At 35.8% G+C, this 24,899-nt stretch overlaps 1 protein-coding gene across 4 annotated transcripts in view; it reads right to left on the bottom strand.

The window, feature by feature from the left end:
* The window catches only part of PIK3C2G (phosphatidylinositol-4-phosphate 3-kinase catalytic subunit type 2 gamma), a 469,433-nt gene that overhangs the window by 243,176 nt on the left and 201,358 nt on the right, over positions 1-24,899 (bottom strand). For all 4 annotated transcript variants that reach the window (XM_027767815.1, XM_006167334.3, XM_027767814.1 and 1 more), the window contains 3 exons: positions 23,938-24,126; positions 5,287-5,380; positions 827-921 (listed from right to left, as the gene is read on the bottom strand). In XM_027767815.1, coding sequence (XP_027623616.1) covers positions 827-921; positions 5,287-5,380; positions 23,938-24,126 — 378 coding nt within the window. The remainder of the gene's footprint in view (positions 1-826; positions 922-5,286; positions 5,381-23,937; positions 24,127-24,899) is intronic.

Below are 24,899 nucleotides of genomic sequence, written 5' to 3' on the forward strand. Positions count from 1 at the left end.
CAATAAGAATAACATTTCTTGAAGCAGAATAAACATGATGCTCCAAAATGATATTAATTTGCTGTTTTTTTTTCCTATTAATTAATGTTCTTAACTAGCAATTGAAGCAAATTCATGATGCCTCCCAGATATTTGCAAGGACACCAGACAGATCCAATTTTACCCTTAGGTCATTGTAATTGTGTTAATTTGGCTATGACATCAAATCTACAAGATTAGGAATAAAAAGAAAAGTTGGAAGAACAGCATGTAGAGAAGATCATGTTCAACAGGATCAAGAGTAGAGTGATGATGGGAGGAATTTTGAGAGCTCTTACATAAATAAGTAATTTTTTTCTAATAATATTTCAAATTTATGCTTTGGGAAATGTTGAGTGCTCTAGGAATTTTCAACAGAAAGTGTTTCCACCGGGCTTCAGATTCCTTTGTTTATAACTAATATTGCACAGAAAGTACTTTGTAAGGCACATGTTCTTCCAAAACAGTTTTACAACTAGAATTTATACTGAAATCTTCAATGAGTAGGTATATCTGCAATAGAACTTGTGATTTAAAGCAACAGGAAAAGGAGCCATCTAGATGTAAAGTTCTGATTGTATTTAGCGTGCTATTTGACATTAGCAACGGTCCAAAAGGAAGGTTTTAAACATAATAACAGTTAAATTATGCTCATAAATCGAAATAACTTTGGCTTGCTCTTGATAGAATTATAACTTTTGAAGTTTATATTAATCACAAAGTAAAGAAATCTTCGACTTCCTTTAAAGTTTCCCCACAGGGAAGTTGGTAATTAAATGGCATCCCAGCCTGTTCTGGCTAATCTTACCAGTAAAGACGATGGGCAACCTGGATGCTTTGCAATGAGCGGTGTAGCAGCAGTTGTACTAAAGGACTTTCAAGGTTCCATTCAAACTTGACAGCCTGAAGTAAGAGACATAATTACTTTACTCTTTTTTCACAGCAACAAAACTATAACAGAATACCAAGGAACTTCAGAGGTTTGAGAAAAGATTAGAGAAAACAGTATGCATATTTTAACAAAATATTAATACATTGGACAGTTTTATTAGTTGCTGTGTTGTTGTTGTTATTATTATTATTATTACTAGAGGGCACTTGTGCTCTCCAGAGAAAGACAGAGGGCGAGGAGAAAGTAGCCCCCATGGGGCATGGTCATGCCACAATTCTTTCTCCTCCATCTCTCTTCTTTTGGGATTTTGGGCTCACACACACACACACACACACACACACACACACACACCTGGCATGATTCTCAAGCTGCTCAGTCTGGAACTCAAACTGTGCAGTCAGTCCTGTGGGATCTGGCTGCCTTAACCACAAGACCTCAGAGCTGGCTCATTAGTTGATGATTTACAACTAATAATGTAGTGTGTGTGCACGCACAGACTACACAATTTGGATCTGTGCAGTCTTGTTTCTTTTCCTTACTTATGCTTTGGGATCACAGAACAATAAATAAGACCAGGTAGCTGGTAGAAGCCCATCATTCCCTGGGGGGAGAATCTTGGCACAACAAGTAGTATTGTGAACAACATCTCTGGATTATAAAAAATGATCTTATTAACAAGCAGAGAGTTTTTTTTTTTTCTCCCATTTGGAGATGACATTAATGCACAGTAAAGCCTGAGCAGAAAGCACCAACTGGTATATCAGTATTAGCCTGAAGGCCCTGCAATTTTGTTCAAAGTTTCGAAGTTATGTTATCATCATAACCAATTCCCAAATCCTTGCCCTCATCTCCGCTGTGAGCAATTCTCTAAAGTGTTCTAGGATACCTGGCCTGGTAGAAAACACAGAAAGCAGTTGCTCTTGATATCCTTAGGGAACAAATTTAGACTCTCAGTTGCCCTTTGCAGGGACTTCATGGTCTGTAATCTTTCCTGAGCTCCTATCATGATCCTAAATCTGAGTATATGAAAATAAAAACCAAGTTCTTCTCATAAAAATGCTCATCCCTGCTTGAGAGCCAAAGCGCCTGTCTTTAGTTGTTCCATCAGCCATTTACGTCCCTCCCACTCCCTGATTCTCTCTCTCATACACACAGAGTGTAAGCCAGGCTTTCTATCACAGTACAGACAACAGAAAAATGTAGGTATGACATCCTGTCACGCATACCTGGAGAAACACCGCAATACACTCATCATCCTCAGGGATGGACAGGTTTATAAATTCCTAAGATGTGAGTGCAGAAGATGATCTCAGCAAATTTGCATAAACTTTTGCTGCTGTCTGAATGCAGAAAAATCATGATGCGTGTCGTCTCAAACTGCAGCCCTGGTCTTTTTTCATCTGCTTGCTAAGGCTGGGCTGCCGGGGTCATAGTTTTGTTTATGTTGTAATAGTGAGCATATCATATAGTCCCATGAGCGGGACATATGTCTCGGAATTTACTTCCATGCTTGTCTTTTAGATTTCTGGATTTTAGCCCCAGTATTTCCTCATGTTCCCAATAACTATTGTGCACTCTCTCTGTCTCTTTTGTTTTTAGCTTATTATATAATATAACACACACACACACACACACACACACACACAGGTATCTCTAGTCACGCTCGCTGTGATCCTTCCCCTTCCCCTGGTCTTCCAGTCAGCCAGGACCACGTGCTAGTGGGGTTTCAGGTCACCCCAGATACAGATCAGTTTGTTCCATGTGGCTCCAGAATTGCAAAACCCCACTCTGTTACTTGTACCACAATGGCTGGGCCTATTTGGGCCTATCTGTTATTTTATTATTTATTATTTTCTTTAAGACAGATTTTTGCTATAGGACAAGTGTGCTTGCCAGATAGAGGGAGACAGGGAGACAGAAAGCAAGAAATCATCACCACCCTGCCCACCCCCGCGAGGGAGGATTGCCACACCACAATCTTATTTCCTCCATTCTCCTCTCGGGATCTAGGACACATGTACACACATGCCTGGTGTGAGTTTTAAGCCTCCAGGTTCAGGACTTGAACTCTGGTCAACTACGTAAGAATCCAGCGACGTAACCATTACACATCTGCTGGTCCTCCTATTTGTTGTTTTGAATTGCTGTCTTGCTTACAAACTCCCTGTTTCACTCTGTCTGCTGATATAATTTCTCAATAAATCCTGCTCTACCAGCTAGGACATAGCCATTTCTCCTATGCATTTCATATTATTATAAACCCTGTTTATAAAAATGAACCTACCTGCTAACTATGACCTATAATTCACCATACTCTCTGGGTCTGTATCTTATTTGACTCTTAGCTATAAGCTAGATTTGCTGTTTCTGTTAAGATTTTGGAGACCTTTCTTATTGCTTTAATATAGTCTGCATTACTCTAACATGATAATACATAACTAAATAATATGATTCCAGAAAGTAATCAACAAGGTAGGATGCTTTATGTGTTAAAAAGGTTTGAAGTCAAGGAGGAGCATGGAAATCTAAGGGCAAACTCTAAAACGAATGTTTTGAAATTCTTCCTAGTTTTATTTACTTTCAGTCACATTATACAGTTCTTTCCATCTCCAAACATTTTATAATCTTCTTACATAGCTTTACCTAATTTACCATCCTGTGTGTTTGCTCTATTGGATTCTGGGTGCACCTTGTCTTATGACTTTGATGTGCAGGAATATGGCTCTCAGTGATATTTCGTGTGCCAAATTTACTGACTCAGATTGACGCTTTCAAATTAGGTGAATCTACATAAATTTTTATAAAAACATACTCTTTCGAATTGGGTTAGACATAGCAATGTGCCCATACCCATGAGTCATGAGATGACTAAGAATCCTAAAAGTTGGGGTAATTTTTATTTTCACTACACTCTCCCGGCAAACCTAGGGAAGGCACTACTGTAAGATTGCTAGAAGGATTCAACTACTATGAAGACTATAATAGTCCAAACCAGCTCTATTTCCAAACCAGTTCTCTACTTTAGTAGGGTGTCCTAGAAAGCTGTGTTCTGTGGGCAAAGTAATATGTTATTAAAGTTATTTAATAGAAGTTTCTTCCATTGGTCAGAATCTTTTGTGCCTGCATGCCCCAAATCATGAAAAATATCCTTAGAGGCAAATGGAGGAGAAGGGATTGTGGTGTGGCCATCTCCCCTGGGGGACAATTTCTCACTTTCGCTCTTTCTATTTCTGTCTGGTGAGCACACAAACCCTATGGAAAAACAAAAAACAAAAAACAAAAACAAAAAAGAGAGAGCCTCTCCTGTCAATATTCAAAACCTGGGACAAATGGCATTTAAAATACCTTGTAACTACAACCTGACTTTTGAGATAAAAAAAAACACTTGACTTAAAACGAAATAAAAACTAAAGATCACTATTTTCGACCTACTCATCACTTAGCAGACTGTCATTTTGGGAAAGAAAATGATATTCAACAGTTTAAATATTCAGCTGTTTACATAGTCATTTGTAAAAAGTGTAATTAAAAACAAATTGTTATCCGATGTGTGCACTTGATAGAGCGAGAGAAAGGGAGAGAAAGAGGGAAAGTGAGGAAGTATTCCTGGAGGGATGGCCACAGTGTAACCCCTTCTCCGTTCTCCTCTCCCAATTTTGGACATACACCCACATGCGCTAGTGTTTTCTTCAAGCCCCAGGTCTGGGATTCAACCATGCAATCAACATTGTGTGATCCAGCTGCTTTAACCACTATGCCACCAGCTGGCCCCTCAATAAGTATAATTTAATTGTTTATCTTTCTTGCTCTCATATTAAAGCTATCTCAGCCTTTGCTCACATTTCTGGATAATTTTATACTATTTTCTAAAATCAATCCAACATTTTATTTGTCACTAAAATATACTATTGAAAATGTCAATTTGGTGATGCAATTTTAGTACTGGAAATTACTCTTAACACATTTATAATCAAGGGAGAGGCAAACAACTCAAAATTTCTGAGATGCTGCCTGGCAAGTGATTATTTCCCACGTAACACTTATTTGACTAGCTTTTTTTGTTCTACATGTATGGTTAGATGAAAAATTGTATCACAGACATTTCTGTCTATTCCCTGTTGTAATCAATAAGAGAAACTTAAAAAAAAATTCTTATTTCATTTTTGTGTGCTTTTTTTTTTCTTGTTTGTTATTGTATCCATTTTGGGTAGAGAATATTTGCATTACCCATATTGACACACGAGCTATAATTTAGCTCTTTGGCTAGTCAAATTGCAATATCACTTTTATGTAGTCTACCGTTGATTCATTGGAAACTTCTTAAGCGAATCATTAGTTAAAATCCTGGAATCTCTTGGCAAACCTGCTGTTCTTACCTGAACTAGCTGTGGGAGATATTCCAGAAGCTCATCATTCAAGAGGTTGTCTAATTGTCGAACTGCCACTTTCCGAATTTCTTGATCTGGAAAACTGATACATCAGAATATGTCTGTTAACAGTAAGGAATAATGCATGATACATGTCAGAGAGAACAGAGAATGAATTCGACTTTAGTGTGTAAGGTAAAATATAATCCCACAATCGATTAAGGTAATCATTAGCACAAATAATTGTCATTTTCATTTTTTCTACCTCTTGTAGATTGCACTGGAAACCCTTTCTGATTAGACTCTGGAAATGTGGGTTGAAGTCAGATCCCTGCCAGTTTTCTCTTCTATAAAGTGTGCATTATAGTATACCTAAAATCTTTTCTAAAATAGCTTTAAAGTCTTTGTTTCTTTTTTAGTCATGTGCTTGCTGAATAAATTACGATCAGATGGAAACCTGATAGTGAGGTGTGGTTAAAAATGGGACCCAATATTTCTAAACCAGTCTTAGCCAGATCTTAAAGAAAACGAGAAATCTAAATCACCTTATGAGAAATAAACAAAAATGATTCAATAAACCCACATCTTACTATCCTATGAAATTTCGAGGGTAATTATGCCTTATTCATTTTTGGACTGCATATTCCTGTTGTAAGACTTAGCGCCCAGTAGGCACTTAATAAATGCTTGTTAATGAACTAAATTTTTAAAGATACTTAGCAGTTGAAACCATATTGTGAAGACAATTTATTCTCAAATGGGCTTCTCAAAAGAATTAGATTAGATGACCTCAAAGTTTTTTAAAGTGTCTGGAGATAACTTTAACACTATACTGCTTTGAAATGATTTTAACATACTGTTTTGACAGAATTAGATAGAACTAGGGCTTTGATAAGAATACTTAATTTAAAATACACAAATTTTCAGAAAAAAATTAATAGGCATAATTTTAAACTTGAAAGAATTGTTTATAGTAACCCATTTAATGATTAATAAATAAAATCACAAATGCCTTTCACAGGGAATTAAATGAATGCTTTTAACCAGTTAGATGAAGTATTCTGGAGAAGGGCTCCCAGTGGTGTGGAGGTCAGAAAACTTTAAAGTCCTCAATGTTCTGTCTCTTTTCAGCATAGCAGGTTACTGAAGGGTGAAATGAATACTATACAGCTACAGAGCCAAGTAAAAAATGGTATTCATCTGTATCCCTCAACTGTCCTTGAGAGCAGTTTGAGCTGTAATGCTGAACAGGTGACATTTTTTTTCTCCATTTAAACTGAACATTTCAGGGGTATAATCTGAACGTTTTAATTGCAACAAGAATTTAACTTCCAAGGTTAGTCACTTAACAAGTCTTGTTTCTGACCTGCAAATACTTTCCCAATCTTTTTCTCACTTTGAATCTTCCAGCAACGAGACCTAGTGAGAACTACAGTCCACACACATCTCGTGAAGTACTACTAAGGTCAGAAGATCTCAACATAACATCATGCACAGCCAGGGAGCAGAAAGGGGACAATAAAAATGCAAAGCTAGAAGGTCGTCTTGTTTTAGTGCATTAAGACTGTCTTGTTTTAGTGCATTAGGACTTTAGATTCTCCTAACTGAATGTGATTGACTCTAATTTATTGCTCTCAATTACTCAACCATTTGTCAGAAGCTTATAGACTTCAAGGTCAGTTTGAGAGTAGTGTGAATTCTTAGAGGGAATTGTTATTTGGTAGTGTGTTGCCTAAGTAATGACTTGTTTTACCAGATACTAGTCACCTATGCTTTCCTCTGTTACCTATTTTATCTTATTGATATGGGAGACAGAAAAGAGAGAAAAATAGAAAGCACACAGTACAGCAAAACACATTTCTGGGGTGAAGACCATCCACTTAATTATGAATTTGTTTCCAAACTCTAGAATGTAAACACCATGACAGCCGAAAATATTTGTGTCCATTTTGTTCATGGATGGAGCCCCAGTGCCTCCAGATTTTAGATCCTCTCTACACATTTGTGTGAACACTATCTACACTGAGCTCATTATCTTTCTACCTAAAACATCTACTGTCATGCTTCCTTCTGGTAGTCTGTTATCATCTCTCCCCAGTCATATGGATCTAATATTTTGAAGGTCAGTTTTTGCTCCTCTTTTGTCCTCTTCAATTTTCCACCTTTCCCAGCAGGTGAAATTGTATTCACCCCTGAGGTCCAAGCTGAAGCTGAATTTACCAGTGAAATTTCCACCATCACTTTTTAGCTCCCCTACAGATGTATCATCCCCTTCTCTGTAGAATTCTGTTTTCTGTACATGGTTAACAACTGGCTCATGTATTAGAGTTCCTAATCCAAGTTGTATAAAAGTTTGTCTCTTTCTGTCTCTCTCTGATGAGCACACAGCCCTATGGCAAATACCTTAAAAAAATGTTTGGGGAATTCTCAGTAGTCTATTATTTTTACAGCTAATCAGCTGGTAAGTTCTGCTGACTCTTCTATCTCAGGGGCATTAGCGTGTTATGCTTGCTTCACACTTCTTCTAAAAGTCTAGGCCGTAATTATCTCATTTTGGTACTAACATATTTTATACTAATACCTTATGAAGCTCCCTGAATTATTTGTCTATTTCTCATAAACAATTAAATGGCTTTCTATTTCCAGTGGACTTCTCTTAAGCCTATACTGCTTATCTGTTATAGATATCCAACTGGAGCTAACTACTCCAGATGTTTCTCCTGCCATAATATTGCATTGGCCAATCTGGCTCATTGCTGTATTTACTCTGAAAGTGTCATTTGCATTCTCTCTCTTGTAAACCCTGTAACCTTCCCTTGGGACACACTTCCTTCTCTTCTTAAGGTTCTAAACATTCTTTGCAATGTGGATCAAATCCCTGTCCTGTATAACTGTCTTCTACTTCGTAATCACTTCAAAACTCTAAGGGTTTTGACTGACTCCCTCTGGGCACTTAGAAATGCTACTGCATATTAGGGTTTATTAGTATATATATATATATATATATATATATTCTTATTACCCAACTACTGAGTAAGTCAATTGAAGATATTATTTCGTTTTCTTTTTTTTTTTTTCCTAGGAATACAATGCCATGTTCTACATGGATGATTAATAAAAATGCATTAAGATTGATAATAATAATAATAATGATGACGAAAGTCATGGTATGGAGTAGTTTTATTTTTTGCTGTACTATGAAATCATTTACAGTGGCCACAATAGGCTGAATTTTCTGTTTTTTCTTTTTCTCAGTTAAAAAAGAATTCAGAAGGTGATGGAAGAGATTTCAGGAAGAGTAGAACAAAAACTAGTAATTCCTGTGTTATATAGTCTAAAAGGAAAACTATATATTTGTACATTAAGTGCTAAGAGGGATATTTTTGCATTTTAGTGGAAAGAGATGTCTTTTATTCACTACCCTTACTTGAAGTTCAGGAAGAAATTGGAAGAGAAATTCCTGTGAAACTAACCACATGACATCCTGAGATGTGACTAAGGCCTAACACGACATTAAAGCATTTCTAAACATAACTTGCAGTCGACTATTTTAGGAAGAGTTGCCCACATTAAAAGAGATGCTGGCAGTATTGGTGATGTTCCTGGGATAAGAGCTCTTTCACATATTGCTGGCAATATATGACAACACATATTAGGATGACAAAAAACCAACAACAAAAACCCTACAACTTTATGTTTTTATTACTTGATATAGCAATTTAACTTTTGAGAATTTATCCTATGGATATAATCAAAGATGTGTATGAAGCTCTGTATATGCAAACAAAATTAGAAATACTATATTATAAATGTCTAAAAGTAAATAATTAGATGGCTATGATCATATGATAAAATTGATGCAGTCATTACAATAATAAGAGACTATTTAATGATATGAAAGTACTAAGAAATATTTATGCACTATCATACTTTTTTAAAAAAGGTGTCTATTTCCCCATATGTTTAATCAAAAGATGGGAAGTCTCAAAATATTGTTAAAATATTAATATCAAATGTCTGAGTGGAAATTTCATAAATGACTTTAGCTTTCATTTTTTAAGTTTAGTTTTCAAAGTTTTTCAAACTTTCCAAATTAAAGCTTTATAGAATACTAAAAACATTAAGGGGCCAGCAGATAGTATAGTGGTTAAGGAAGCTGGGTCTAATATGGCTGACTATGAAGTTTGAGTCCTGAACCCAGTGGCTTAAGAAACACGCTGGGCACATGTGCGTATGTACCCAAAATTCTGAGAGGGGAGTGAGGGAGAAGTGATTGTGGCATGATCATCCCTTTTGGGGCATGCTTTCTCACTTTCTATCTCCCTCTGTTTCTCTCTGGAGAGCACAGACACTGTATAGCAAATTTTTTAAAAAATTAATACTTTTTTTTAAAGTAAGGCTCATCTAACTACTTAATGAATAACTAATAAAAAGAATTGAAAATTCATGACTAGAACCAGAATTAAACTTTAAAATCAAATGCTGTTTTAAGAATAAACATTTTTTGTGTAAAGAACAAGCATTCTTCTTTTTCCCTGAGTTAGAATATTCTTCTAACATAATGGGATCCTAGAGAATTTATGCTTAGTATCTATTCAGGCCTTTGAACTCAGGTATAGATCGATTGACGAACATGTTCCACAAATCCTGGCATTCTCCACCCCCCTCTCCCCCCCGCAATGTTATCTAAAATTATTTAAACATTCTTTTGGGATATAGTTGTTGGCATTTCATGCTCAGTAACTCATTCCTCAATAAGGTGAGGGCTACTCATATTAGTTTTCTGACTTTGGTGTGATATTTACAGACTGAAATGTCATATGTAACAGAACTGCAACCTATTTAGAATTTTCTACAAGTAGGGTTATCGTTTTTTTCCAATGATTCAATTTGTGTGAAAAATACAGATGTAATTCCTGCTACTCATAAATGAGGAGACAGTGTTTAGCAGTTTGCTAACCATGGGATTATTAAATTGCTGTAGGAGTGGACATTACATTTTGAGTCTGGAGAGAAAACGAAAGCATTGTTAGATGATTCATCAGGCTGATGTCAACCAGGTCCTCATTCACATACATTTATAGGAAACCTCCTTATAAACAACCAGACAATGAATCGTTACAGTGTAATAAGTGGGGATCTAGCTTATGAAATAAAAAGATCAAGGTCAGCAAAATTCAATTACTTGTTGGGGAGATTATGGAAAGGAAAAGAACGTTTCATTTATGAAAAAAAATTATTTTTTTAATTAGACTTCACAAGAGTCCATTGGATATAATCACATCTTTAAGGTTACTCACTTTCTAAATAATGTCTAAGCAACTTTATGTTACCTAATTTAGTTTCCCAAGCATGTATAACGAGGGAAGCAGAAGTGAAACATCAGTTTGACTTACTATTCAGAATTTAGTTGGCCTCTGAGTTGAGCAAACAATTGAATCTATGGGACCTATTAAAACACAAGACCTTTAAGCAAAGATAAATATAATTCTGTATGATGATTGTTAAGGAACTACCTAAAAATTAGACATGGTCTATTGTCTAGTGAGGACACTGAAAGACAAAGGAAAAATATGTCTTGAAGACTAAGATTTTAAGGGTTAACAAAAACGACTGAAAATTCGTGTCTAAAAATTCAAAAGGTCTATATTTTGTCAAAAACATAGGGAAAATGCAATGTTTCGGATTGAACAGAGGATAAAGTTGGAATGGTGGTGTGTATATGTGCAGTGTTAAAAGAAAAATAAGCCAGCAAATTTAATGTTGAGTTTTAATAGAGTAAATCTTAACATGATTTAAATCGGGCAGTTGTCCCTGTACTTCCAGACAACTCCAGCCAGCCTTGTGATCAACTTGGCCTTTTAAGTTGGCAGAACAGGAAAGTGAGGGGTGCAGTAGAAGGAAAGCGTCTACCCAAAAGGTAAGAGAGTGAGTGAGGTAGAGAAATCATTGGTAACATTCTGAAGTTTGTCTGCATTAACACGTTTAAAAGGTGTGATGCATGTGATTGACTACAACATAGCTGCTGTGATTGGCTGTCACTTAGCAACCAACTCAGAAAAATAGCCTAACATGCACAATTTCAGCTTATCCATAGGAATCAAAGTATGTGAGTACAGAGGCTGTTTTAGGCCAAAATAGTTTAATTTAACAGCAGGAAATGATGAATGCCAAGTGTTACTCTTTGACTCAAGGTGGAGGTAATAAACAAACAAGAGTTAGAATTTACTGTACAACAGTGATTTTCCAATTTTTGGTCTCAGAACACTTTTATAGTCTCAAAATGATCGAAGACTCCAAGGAGCTTTCTTGTTTATGTAGGTTATATTTATTAATAATTAGCATATTAGAAATAAAACCAGGGCATTTAAGAAATATTTATCAACTTCTTTAAAATAATGTTAATAAATCCATTACATATTAACATATATATTTCTATGAAAAATGCTATATTTTTTAAACAAAGAAAATGTCTAGCAAAAAGAATGATATTGTTTTGTATTTTTGCAAATCTCTTTAAGGTCAGCCTTAATAGAAGACAGCTGGTTTCTCTTATCTGCTTCTACATGAAATCTGTTGCAATATTGCAAGTCATGTAGCCTCTGGAAAATTCCACTTTACACTCATGAACAAATGAGTATGACAAAGAGAAATAACATCTTAAAATTAGAAAAATAATTTTGGTCTCGTGACACTCTTGTAAACATTTTAGGGACTTTGTATTTCACTTTGACAACCTCCAACATACAACGGAGTTTTGGAATGTGTTGTTATTATGAGACCATAAGTCAAGAAATAAGCACCTGTGATCTATTTCTGAGACCAGCAGTCCATCAATCTATGTTTTACTTGGGAGTTAACTGGATTTGAAGTCATTTGACCAACATTCGAGAATTGGAAATTGTCTTCCTTCTCTTTTCTGAAACATTTCTGTAACTCAGAGGGCCATAGCAATATCACGGAGAATCAGGCAACAGGACCAGTGAAGCCATGAAATGACATTTTAACGGAAAAATACATCTTTCAACTTCTTCCATTTGACTTTTTAAAAATAATTTCTATTTCTTTCTTATTTTCTCTCCATTTCATTCTTTTCCTAATTTGTTCCTCTTTTCCTAGTGTAAAAAATAACACAGAGGCAATATCTTAATCAAATAATGTTTGAAGTGATGGGTGAAAGCCAAATGCAAGTAACAAATGTCGACCTTTAAGAGAAAGCAACTTTGAGTAAACTCACAAAGCAAAGAAAGCTGAGATCAAATTTAAGTGTAACAGAAATGTCAGACTTCAGAATACACAGCAAGAACTCATGTAGAATGCTACGAGGCTATTCACAGTTAAAAGCCCCAATGTCAGGTTGGAATTAGAAAACTATCGGAGTGCAGAGCTGTTTCTCCAATAGGTTTTGAGTCTTACGACACATGCAGCATCAGCTGGGAAGAAAAATGTCAATATGAATATCTTTACTATTTTTCTAGTACCAAAAATGATCAGATCTGACAGAAAAATTTTTTCTAAGCGAAGTGGTGAATAAGGATTCCTTCAGATGATTGTAAACCTCTATCTACTGAATAATTCATTTTCCTTCAAGGATCTTTACATGGTTACAGAATATTAGAACCCAGAGAAACTTGGAGACCTAATTCAATCTCATTATGTAGATAAAGAAATGGAAACTCAGGGTTTAAGATGTTCGCCCAAGGCCATTTGTTTGTGATGCTAAAACTGGAATCCAAATATCAGAATTCTAGGCCAGTAGGCTTTCGATAGTATTTCTAACAAGGTCAGTTGATCTTTTGACTAGATATTATCTTATGTACTTATATAAAATCGCAAGACTAGCTTGAATATATTTTATGTATTTATTTATTTATTTATTTTGAGAGGTTTATGCTATAGGGCACGTGTGCTCACCCGAAAGACAGAGAAAGACAGAGTCAGAAAGTGAGAAATCATTCCCCGGGGGGATGGCCACACTGCAATCTGTTTTCCTCCATTCTCCTCTCGGGATCTTGGACACACATGCGCCCGGTGTGAGTTTAAGCCACTGGGTCCGAGACTCAAACCATGGTCAATTACATGGAGTCTAGTGACATAGCCATTATGCCAACTGCTGGTCCCTAGCTTAAATACATTATTTATTTTACTGCATTATAAATGAGCCAGTAGGGACATAAAAGAAAGATAATTTGTCTAATTTGATTGGGGTATTGTCCCAGCATGAACCAAAAGGAATAATAAAATGAGCCCAGACCCAAGGAAACATAGATTCTATACAGAAATATTTATTACTGAATCGTCCATAGACTTGCATATAAAAATTAGGTCTTCATTATACAGTGAAGGTGTTAGTGAATTAAAATGACTGCTTATAATTAGTAGTTCTTGATTTTGTTTCTCTAGTATGATTATACTTTGACTTTGCTTATAGACAAGTTTAAAAAGCTACTGACAGAAAGCAAGCGATGTATTGGAGGCACTATGTAGCTTTTGTGCTTGATTACATTCATGCAAAAGTAGCATGATGTGCTGAAAAAGAATAATGCATTTTGAGCCTAAATATCGAGGCTAATTCTTCTCTTACCTTATTCTCTCTCTTTCCCCTTTGTTATCTCCCCCTCTCTCTTTTTCTAAGCCCATTCATCTATATTCTTGATTTAATTTTCATTCATCTGTGGATAATTGTTTGGTTGCGTTCTCTAGTATAGATTTCTTCTTTGAACCACCAGATCTGTAAACACAACCATTTCAATGTCCCTTTCATTCAGAGCTATAATGACTCCTGCTGTTTTACATGTATAATCTGATAAAGTCCTTTCATCCTCTTCCGGTAGGTTGCAATTTCATAAAGGCAAGACTACATTTTCATCTCTAAAGCCTTGAAAATGTTTTTCATAGGGACCAACAGTTAGCATAATGGCTATGTCGCTGGACTCCCACGTAGTTGACCGCGATTCGAGTCCTGGACCCGGTGGCTTAAACTCACGCCAGGTGCGTGTGCGTGCATGCCCAAGATCCCGAGAAGAGAAAGGAGGAGAAGAGATTGCGGCGTGGCCATCCCCCCTGGGGGGGGGTGATTTCTCGCTTTCTGTCTCTCTCTCTCTCTCTGTCTGTCTGGTGAGTGCACGCGCCCTATAGCAAAAACCTCTCAAAAAAAAAAAAAAAAGAAAATGTTTTTCATGAATTCTAAAATGCCACCCTTTTCTGAGTTTCCTCCAAACTCTGGACACTTTTTCCTAGCATTCTTTTCTCGGCTTTTCTTGCTTTGTGCTACCTTTAAAATGTTGGTGTTCTCCAGGGATCCATCTTTGGAAACTTCCTGTACTTCCTCTACACATTGGCACATGACATCTGTTTTATGTCTATGGCTTCAATTACTGCCTTAAAGCCAGGAACCTCCACATCATTTTTCAAGTTTTTATTTCTCCACCAAGCTTCTGTAAGTATGCCTGCATACTGGGCATCTCTTCCCAGGTGTCCCATAGATTTTAAAAACATAACGTGTCCAAGATGGAACTTTCCATCTTTGCTACCCAAATTTTCTTTGTCCTAAAAACTTGTTTTGGTTAAGGATATAATTATCTATGATCTACCCAAATAAGAGAGCTCAAAGTCTTCCTTATCTCCTCTCCTTTTCACTTTCCTCTAAAATGTCTCTCAAGTTCACTCCAAATCCCTACTGCTACTTAGTTCAGGCCCAGGCCATTTTTCAAATGGACTATTTCAATTCCTAAATAATATTCTTCCTCTCACTGTCTTCTGTTTTCAACTATTCCTTTATGTTGATGCCAGATTATCCTTGTATAATATAAATCTAGTTATATGAACTCCATTCTTAATAAAATTCCATGGACTGCTATAAGAATTCCATGGTTCCTACCTGTCTCATGAACCACCTTTTTCCATCTTGTACCTCAGTGCAATTCTAATATTATATTGAATCATTCATCATTCTTTGAATCTCCATAACCCTGCACATACTAGCCTTCCTTCCTGGCATGCCATTTCCCCATTTCTTCACTTAGGAGATTTTTAGGACAATTTTAAGTGAGAAATCAATTTCTTTGTAAAGCATTACCAACTATCTATGAAAGAATCTGTCAGGTTAGAGGTGGCATGGTGGTTAAAGACAATGGACTCCCACACAGTCGACTGCAGTTAGAGTCCTGGACCTCGTGGCTTCCTCTCTCTCCTTCTCTCTCATGATCTCATGTGCCCTATAGCAAATTTAAAAATAACATTAATAAATAAAATTCTGAAAAAAAAAAGAATTTGACTCTCCTTTGTACTTATATGCAAGGGGGGGAGTCTTCTAAAGTTCTTGGAAAATGTGCGGTATAAAGAAACTGTGCATGGATTTCGAAATGTGTGTGCACCAAAATAAATTTGTATTTTAATTCATTTTGTTATACATTTTTATTTTTTATTTCCTTTTTTTTAGATTTAAATTTTTCTTTAATTTTTATTCATAGGGCATGTGAGCTCACTGGAGAGACAGAGAGAGAGAAAGTGAAAAATCACTTCCTGAGGGATGGTCATGCTGCACTTCCTTTTCTTCCATTCTCCTCTGGATATTGGGTGCACATGAACACCTGCTCAGAGTTTTTCAAGCTACTGGTCTAGGACTCAAACCATGGTCAACCATGTGGAAGTCCAACACCTTAACCACCATACCTCTTGCTAATCCCTGTTATACAACTTTTTGAACTTCCTTTGTAATACTTAATTCTTACTTTGTTTATATGTATAGCCCACTGTGTGGCGACCTCTGGTTTAAATTTCTCTCAATAAACTATGTTTTTTAGAGACAGTCACTATGGGCTTATTCTTCTCCCTCTTTGATTCAGTGCATACCAATTCCCCCCGTACACACATTCTTACTCAATAAATGTAGACCATACCTGTCACTTAATTATTTAGTCAAATGTAGGAGTTTTAACTAGATCACTATTCTATATTCCTATCTTTCTATTTACAGTGCTAGTCAAGAATGACATTAGTATAAATTCATCTCTACAATAGTAAAAAAAAAAAATGAAGGTTTGGCGCAAACATTTCTGCAAAACATTTTTCTAAGAAAGCTCATTTTGGAAGGTGAGGTCTGTTAAATATTGCTTTTCTTCCTGCAAAATAATAATTTTACATCATGTGGGATAGCAGATTCTAGTACCTTGTCAAACTTTTATTTAAGCTTCTGATGTCATCTTCTGATGCCAATTCAGAGTTGCTATTTTAAAATGAATACTTTCCTTGAACCGACTTTTAATTCCTCGGGTAATTTCTGCTTGTTATTAGCAGATGAATAGTTGTGCCTGTGTATCAGGGTTCAGGAAAATAGCAAGCATCTGCCAAGAACCACAGACCTTAGTCCTTGGTCTCTGCTATTCTGACAGCACTGCCTTCTCTAATGGAAGTATCAGTACCCAGTGAACGCTCTGCTGGCACTTAGGAGTGGAAATATTAACAGCCTATGACCCACACTAGGTAAATTAAATTTCATCACATCTCTTGCTAAAAATAAACTCAAAGGAGGTGGTGAATTTTTATACAGGATTAAGTATGCTGCATTAAAAATTGTGCTGAAAACTGAGATCAGTTCTTAAAAGGTTAAACCACTTAAAAAATAGAGCATTCAAAGGGAAAAAAAAATAGAGATTTCTGAAAAACTCACCCTGACAACTCACTTAACAAGCACATAGTGTTTGTTCTCAGCAAAGTCAGGTTTTGAATTTAGAGGAGTTGAAAGGTTCATTTCTGGAAACAGTTTGTCCTCAAGTTTTTTAATAGTTCAGTTAAACTGAGAGTGGGAGTCATAGAATGAGTACAATGGAAATACTCCAACCTTTTCAGTGACCTTATTTGGTGCATGATAAGGCACTTTCCAGTGTGCAAATAAATCAAGATTCAACTAAGCTCCTTGAATGAAGCATAATAAACAGCCTCTATTTTGAAGCCAGTCCCTAGAACCTCTAAAAATCTGATTATACAGAAAAAAGAAATTACACAGTGAAGAAAAAACATCTGTATATGATAAGATAGATAAGTACTACTATTTACAATAAAAACCTTTTTAGGGATAGTCAGTATATTTAATATGTGGAAAGCCCAGAGTACTTTCTGTAGGAAGGCTGGAAAGCACAGTGGTTAAGATGGCAAACTCTCATCTCATTGATGTCAGGACTCAACTCCCAGCACCTCAACTTACTAGGTCATCTTGGGCAGTTGAATCTCTGTTGGCCTCAGTCTCCTCATGTGTAAAATTGGAATAATAAGAGTATTTTCATCATAGGTTTATTGTAGACATTAAAATGAGGTAGTTTTAAGGGGCACTAAGTAAAAATTTGACCTTAAAACATACATTAAACATTTAAAAACACTTGGGACTGGATGTTGGTGCAGCTGTACAATCTAAGGCTCTGCAAGGGAATTTCATTTGGGAGGGTTCCTAGTTCAAATCCAGAAATGTCCCTGGGTGTGCCAGGCACAAACTTGCCCATGATCTGGGGCTAGTGGAGGACTGGGGGTGGATCACAGTGTTGAGACCTTGTGTGTAGGGAGGTGCTGCTCTATCTCTCTCTCTCAATCATGGAAAAAATATAATAAACTTTAAAAAATTAAATAAATCAAGCACATTTGTTGGATCTGTTTAGTTACAGAAGAATCATTCTTAGCAGAATTATGCTCAATTATTAGAAATCAGATAGTATTGAAGTTTAGCCAGCAAATCTCTTTATTTCTATTTTTTTTTGTTAGTTATGGTAAATGAGATTGCTTTCTTGATTTCATTTTTAGCTAGTTCATTATTGCTGAATAAAACACTATTAATTTTTGTATCTTGCAACTTCACTAAATTTATTTATGAGTTCTAAGAGCCTTTTGGTGGAATCGTTAGATTTTCAATGCATAATATCATGTCATCAGCAAACAGAAGCCATTTGACTTCCACTTTCCAGTTTGGATGCCCTTTATTCATTTTTTCTCTTTTCTAATTGTTCTGGCTAAAACTTCCAGTACTATGTTAGATGAAAGTGGTAAGAGTTCTTACAGGGAAGAGCTTTGAACTTTTCCCCATTCAGTGTAACATTAGCTGTAAGTTTGTCAGATATGGCCTGTATTGTGTTGAGGTATGTTCATTTTATTCCTAATGTATTGAAAGTTTTTAACATGAAGGGATGTTGAATTTTACCAAATGCTTTTTCTTCACCCAAGGTGATCATATATTTGTTGTCCTTCAATCTGTTGATGTTCATGTGTCACGTTTATTGATTTGTGTTATGTTGAACAATCCTTGCAAGTCTGGGATAAATCTTATTCAATCATGTTTATAATTTTCTGATGTGTTGTTGGATTAGGTTTGCTTTATTTCATTGAGCACTTCTGCATCTATGTTCATCAGATATATTGGCCTGTTTTTGTTTTTTTTTTGTTTTTCTTTGTTTTGTTGTTAATTGTTTTCATTTTTGGTTCTTATAGGAGAGTAAAGCTGGCCCTGTAGAATAATTTTTGGAGAATTCTCTCCCTTTCAATATTCTGGAAAATTTGAGAGTAATTTTTTGTTAGTTTCTCCTTTAAAAGTTTGATAGGGGATCAATAGATAGCATAATGGTTATATCACTGGACTCCCATGTAATTGACTGTGTTTCGAGTCCTGGACCCAGTGGCTTGAAACTCACACTAGGTGTGTGTGCGTGCCCCAAATCACAAATGGACAATGGAGGAGAAGGGATTGGGACATGCCCATCCCCCTGGGGGGGTGATTTCTTGTTTTCTGTCTCTCTGTCTCTGTCACTCTTGTGAGTGCATGTGCTGTATAGCAAAAGATTCTCTCTTAAAAAAAAAAAGTTTGATAGAATTAAGCAGTGAAGCCACATGGGCCTAGGCTATTATGTATTGGGAGAGTTTTTATTAATTATTCCATTATATTATATGTTATTGTTCATGTAGGCTTTTGACTTCTTTGTGGTAAGAAGTCTTGGTAAAAAAAATAAATAAATAAAATGAGGACCAGCAGGTGGCATGGTGGTTAAGGTGCTGGACACTCCCACATGGCTGACTGTGATTCGAGCTCCAGACCTGGTGGCTTGCTTTCTCACTTGGTCTCTCTCTCTGTGTGTCTCTCTGGTCAAATTAAAAAAATTAATGAATAAGTAAAATTAAAAAAAAAGAAGTCTTGGTAACTTACATGTCCATCTCCTGTAGATTTTCAAAATCTCTGGTGTAGAGTTGTTTATAATTGTTAATGACTCTTTGTAAAAGAGGACTTCAAAAAGTTCATGGGAAATGGAATTAAAGTATGACTTCATATTGGTGCAAATTTTTTTAATTCATGCATAATTTTTCATAGAATTCATTTGACAAAGATGCCTTGTATATCTCTGGTTCAGTGTCTCCCTTTTTTCTTTCTGAATTTATGCATTTGAGTTTTTTCTATGATTTTCTTAGTTTAGCTAGTGGTTTGTTAATTTTGTTTGACTTTCAAACAATCAACTTTTCATTTCATTTATTTTTTCTTGCTTTATTAGTTTTAACTTTGCTTATTTCTACTTTGATCTTTATTATTTGTTTTCTTCTACTAACTTTGGGTTTGGTTTATCCTTGTTTTTGTAGCTCCTTGAGATTCATTATGAAGTTGTTTACTTGTGGGAGAAAGGTGGGAAATCAGGGAGAGTGAGAGGGGGAGAATCAAGGGAATAAAGAAAGAAGCAAAATACATAAGGGCCACAAAATGGAAAATGATCTGTTGAAGGTAATGTATATGGTGATATATTTGACTGCCCAATTACAGTATATTCATGATGGGAAAATTCATTTAGTATGTTTTAATGATATACAGCAATCGAATGTAGATAAATAAATAAAATAATTTTTTTTAAAGGAAGATAGATCTAATAGGCTGGTGTGCCTTGGGCAATTAAATAAAAAGTGAAAGTGATGTTACCAAAAAAAAAAAAAAGACATTTGTTAGAAAAAAAATTCCTGATGTAAGCATTTATTGCTATAAACTTCCCTCTTAATAATATCTTTTGCTGTATTTCAAAGGTTATTTTATATTGTCTTTTCAGAAAATTTTTAAAAGTTTATATGTTTATTCTATCCATGAAAGAGAGGAACACATATATAGAGAGACACAGAGAGATGGAAAGAGCCAGGCACCATTCATGGGGTCTTTATGCCATGATCCACTCCCAGCCTCAGCTAGCCAAGATGACAGGAACGCATATGCCCAGAGAGCACTGGGAATCTTGGAATGTGATTCTAGGAACTTCCCATGTGGCCTCAGCATCACGGATGCTGCGACTCTGTGATGGCCATATTTCGACAAAGTCTTAAAGTTCCATCTCATTCTTTATTGACCCAGTGGTCATTCTAGGGCATACTGCTTAATGTCTACATATTTGTATAGTCTCTAAAGTTGCTTTTGTTCTTGATTTCGAGTCTGATTCCTCTGTGGTCAAAGATACTAGATATGATCTTTGTATTAAACATTGTTGAGACTAGTCCTGACACATGATCTGCCTTGGAGAATGCTTCATGAACTGATGAGGACATGTATTCTGCAGCTGATGGATGAAGTGCTATCTTACACGGTTTTCACTTGCATTTCCAAAATGGTCAATGAGGTTAAATATCTCTTCATGTGTTTATTGTACACTTTTAAATTTTTTTTGAGAAATGTCTATTTAGATCCTTTGCCTATTTTTCTTTTATTTTTTTTCTTCTTTTATTTATTTGTTTTTTCCTGAGAGGTTTTTGCTATAGAGCGCCTGTGCTCACCAGAAAGTCAGAGAGAAACAGAGAGATGGAAAGCAATAAATCACCCCTTAGGGAGGACGGCTACACTGCAATCCCTTCTCCTCCATTCTCCTCTCGGAATCTTGGGCACACATGCACATGCACCCAGCATGAGTTTAAGCCACCGGGTCCGGGACTTGAATCACGGTTGACTACATGGGAGTCCAGTGACATAGCCATTATGCTAACTGCTGGTCCTGTTTTTGCCTATTTTAAAATTGAGTTATTTATCTTTATGTTGATATGTTTTCAGGATGTTTATATATATATTCTTGATACAATTACCTTACTGGATATATGATTTGCCAATATTTTCTCTTATTATGTCAGTTGTTACTGGCACTTTTTGAATCAATGATATTGACTAAATAATTAAGAAATGACAAAATAATAATTGTGTCACTATTACATGCCTTAGCAAAAAGCAACTAAATTTTAGCAAAACTAATTTTGCAGATTTTGGTTATTCACATATATCTAAACCTGAAAAAGAGATTATGACTCAATTAAAAATGGTAACTGGGCCCTTTCCAAAAGAGTCTTTAAAGAATATCATGATGAACTGTGAATGATACTAATGAAACCAACCAATTGTTTCAATTTGGAATTATTCATTGATTCTCAATTTACCTAAATTGCTAATTGATTCTTGTATCATATTATTTTTAAAATTCATCCAACTGTATAGGATGATGTGGGAAATAAAATAGATAATGCCTTCAAATAACTTATCATTTAAGTGTTAAAATAAGATACAAATAAATATAATTTATTTTGGAAAGTGATTAATTTCATATTAAGTAATTATTATTTCCCGGTTATTATTAAGCCCTTGGAAAATGGAAACACTTAGATGATCAGTTTTGCCTCACTTGAGTAACTCTCAGTCTAATGTGTGTAAAAATACTCACATTTTATATGTTATGGATAAACACATTGAAATAAAATGCCAGTAGTTCATAAAATAATAGAGCACTATATTAGACAGAAGTGATCAACTCTACATGTCAAGGTCAGGGAAGGCTTCGCCGAAGTGTTATAAAAGAAAAAAACTGCAAGTTCAAATACAGAAAATAATATGGCTTATATATATATTTGTGTGTGTGTATATATATATATATATATACAAAACTAGGCATCTGAGCACATATGACTTACTGGAAGAAGCCACAAAAGTAGTAAGACCTTTAAGTGAAGGACACAGAATATAGTGTGGAAATTTTGAGTATGAATGATTGAGAAGAAGCTAGTAACTTCCACATAATAGAGAAAAAACTTTCTCCCACTTTTGCAGTCTAGAAGTTTTATGAAAGACTCTAACTTGTAAATAAACCACAAAAATGTCTATTCAAAAGTCCTTGTGGCATTCTCTCTTCCATCTTTCTCCTTCCCTGAAGACATGGAGAACAAATTGGAATAGAGCTGGTTTTTCCAGTTTGTGCCTGGCTTAAGAGATTGCAGACATTCCTCATGGCATGAGGGAGCTGAGGCTCTCAAAACAGACTTGGAATGTTTGTTCTTGGCTTTCAGTACAGCAGAGAAGCCAAGGCAGATGTGCTTCTCCTGAGCCAGAGTTCACTTCCACACGTGTGCCGCTATGCTTCTTTCCCCAAAGACACCATTAGTCCCTCTCCCTGTGCCCATGCATTTTTTCCCCCTAAGGGAAAATCTGGAGATCATATAAGGGATAGATTTATTCTTTTATCATCATCATTATTATATTAATTATATTCCTGCAGTAAGCAGGGTATTTTGCCTCCCTTTCCATATTTTGGTAGGAAAAGATTTGGTACCAATATTTAAGGACTTTTTTTTTTTTTTTTGAGAGGGATGAGAAGGAATTTTTTAAGAGAGATTTTTGCATGCGGTCACTAGAGAGATAGACAGAAAGCGACAAATCACTCCCCCCCCCGCCCCCCGGGGGGTAGTAGTCACGTTGCAATCCCTTCTCCTCCATTCTCCTCTTGGGATTTTGGGCACTTATGCACACATTCTCAGTACAAGTTATTAAAGTTTTTTAAGAGAGGCTTTTGCTAAAGGGTGCAGGTGCTCCCAGAGAGAGACAGAGAGACAGAGAGACAGAGAGACAGAAAGGTAGAAATCATTCCCCCTCCGCCCCCGGGGGGATGACCATACCACAGTCCTTTCTCTTCCCATTCTCTCGTCATCTTGGACATGCAAACACACTTGCCCAGAGTGAGTTTGAACCTGCTGGGTCCAGAATGCAAATCATGGTCGGCCATGTGAGAGTCGAGTGATGCCATCTGCTGGTCTCTTCCAGTATGAGTTTTAGCCACTGGTTCCAGGACTCAAGTTATAGTTGTCTACATGAGAGTCCAGCAATGTAACAGTTACACCATCTGCTGGTCCCAAGGAGTTTTTTAAAATGATTTTTTTATTTGGTCATTCAGAGAATGTATGTGTGTACACATGTGTGTATGTATTTGTGTATGTATAAGGGAGGTGTGTGTTTGTGAGTACGTGAGTGAGAGGGAGATAGATAGATGAGCACCATCTATAGGGTATGATGGTGCCTCAAGCTCCTTTCCCCAGTCTCCCAGTACAGGATTTGTATTTTTCTCTATTTTTCCATTGCTGTTATTTCTGTAAAAGCAACTAGATTCATTTCATTTAACTTAAGAAACTACCACCACTGATCATATGTCAAGTTTAGTACAGAAGACACATAATTACAGCTCAGATTTGTTTAAAATTTATATTCATAGTATACATTTATCTAAAATTAATATTTATAGCTATGAAAATGGGGAACAAATAGAATCACTATTGAGTTAATTATATGGTCCTATATTTTCTTCTTTAGACAAGTTCTTCTCAGTGACCTGCTGCTTATTATACAATTCTTACCTGGAAGTCAGAAGCCCAAGTGCTTCCAAAGGGTGAGAAAATGTCCATCTTCTCAAAATGGTATGCATTTCCAAAACAGTCCTCTCATCCCAGCCAGGGGCACTACCCAGCACCAAGGCAAGGGAGCAGTTTTCGTTATTGCAGTAGAAGCGATAAAACCATAGGTATCTTCTCTTTTCCTCTGAGAGTCTGAAAAACCAGATTGGGAACTGCCATTTATTAGAGTTTACTGCACTAACAAATGTTGCTGTAAACACACAGAACAAAACCTTACTGTCGTTCTTTAAATTTTCTTTTAGTTTATTTTTGAAAACAAGACCTTTATCTTATGAGACAGTTCGATAGGTTATTTCATCAGCCTATTTCCCAGTAACTTTATTATTTTGTTTAAAAAAAAATCTCAATTCAAATAATTCACATTTATTTTTCTTCCCTGTTATTCTTGCCACTATATATAATATATATATGTTATATGTTATATTTGTAATAATCTACCTTTCTATAATTTTAATGGGAAAATCTGTTTTTTTTTATAGGAGAGTAAGTCTGAATCCTTCAACATGTTCTATTTAGAACAAAAATAATTAACCATTTACTTTCTTAATTTCTTTACAAATCAACTTAAATCCAAATGAGCTTGTAAGCAATGACATATTTTGATAATGATATTCATCTCAAAGCAAATTTCGTCAGGGCTCAGAGAACTCTTCACTGTTAGCTTCATAAACAAAGAACTCAATTCTCCCTGGATAATAGCTTTGCATTTCTTGAGTTCACTGAAAGTTTGGAGTGAAAATGCCAGTGATACCAATTTCTTAGATGCTCAAGTTTGTCCCTCTGGAGAGTGGTCCTAAAAAGATAGAAATCCAGGACTAAGGCCGCTAACCTGCTGACAGGTTTTCATGTTCTGCTCACACTCCAGCAGACGCACTCAGAATCACAGTTCAATTCAAGGACAGCAT

Source organism: Tupaia chinensis, unplaced genomic scaffold (genome assembly GCF_000334495.1).
Source record: "Tupaia chinensis unplaced genomic scaffold, TupChi_1.0 Scaffold144702_1, whole genome shotgun sequence".
Taxonomy (NCBI): domain Eukaryota; kingdom Metazoa; phylum Chordata; class Mammalia; order Scandentia; family Tupaiidae; genus Tupaia; species Tupaia belangeri.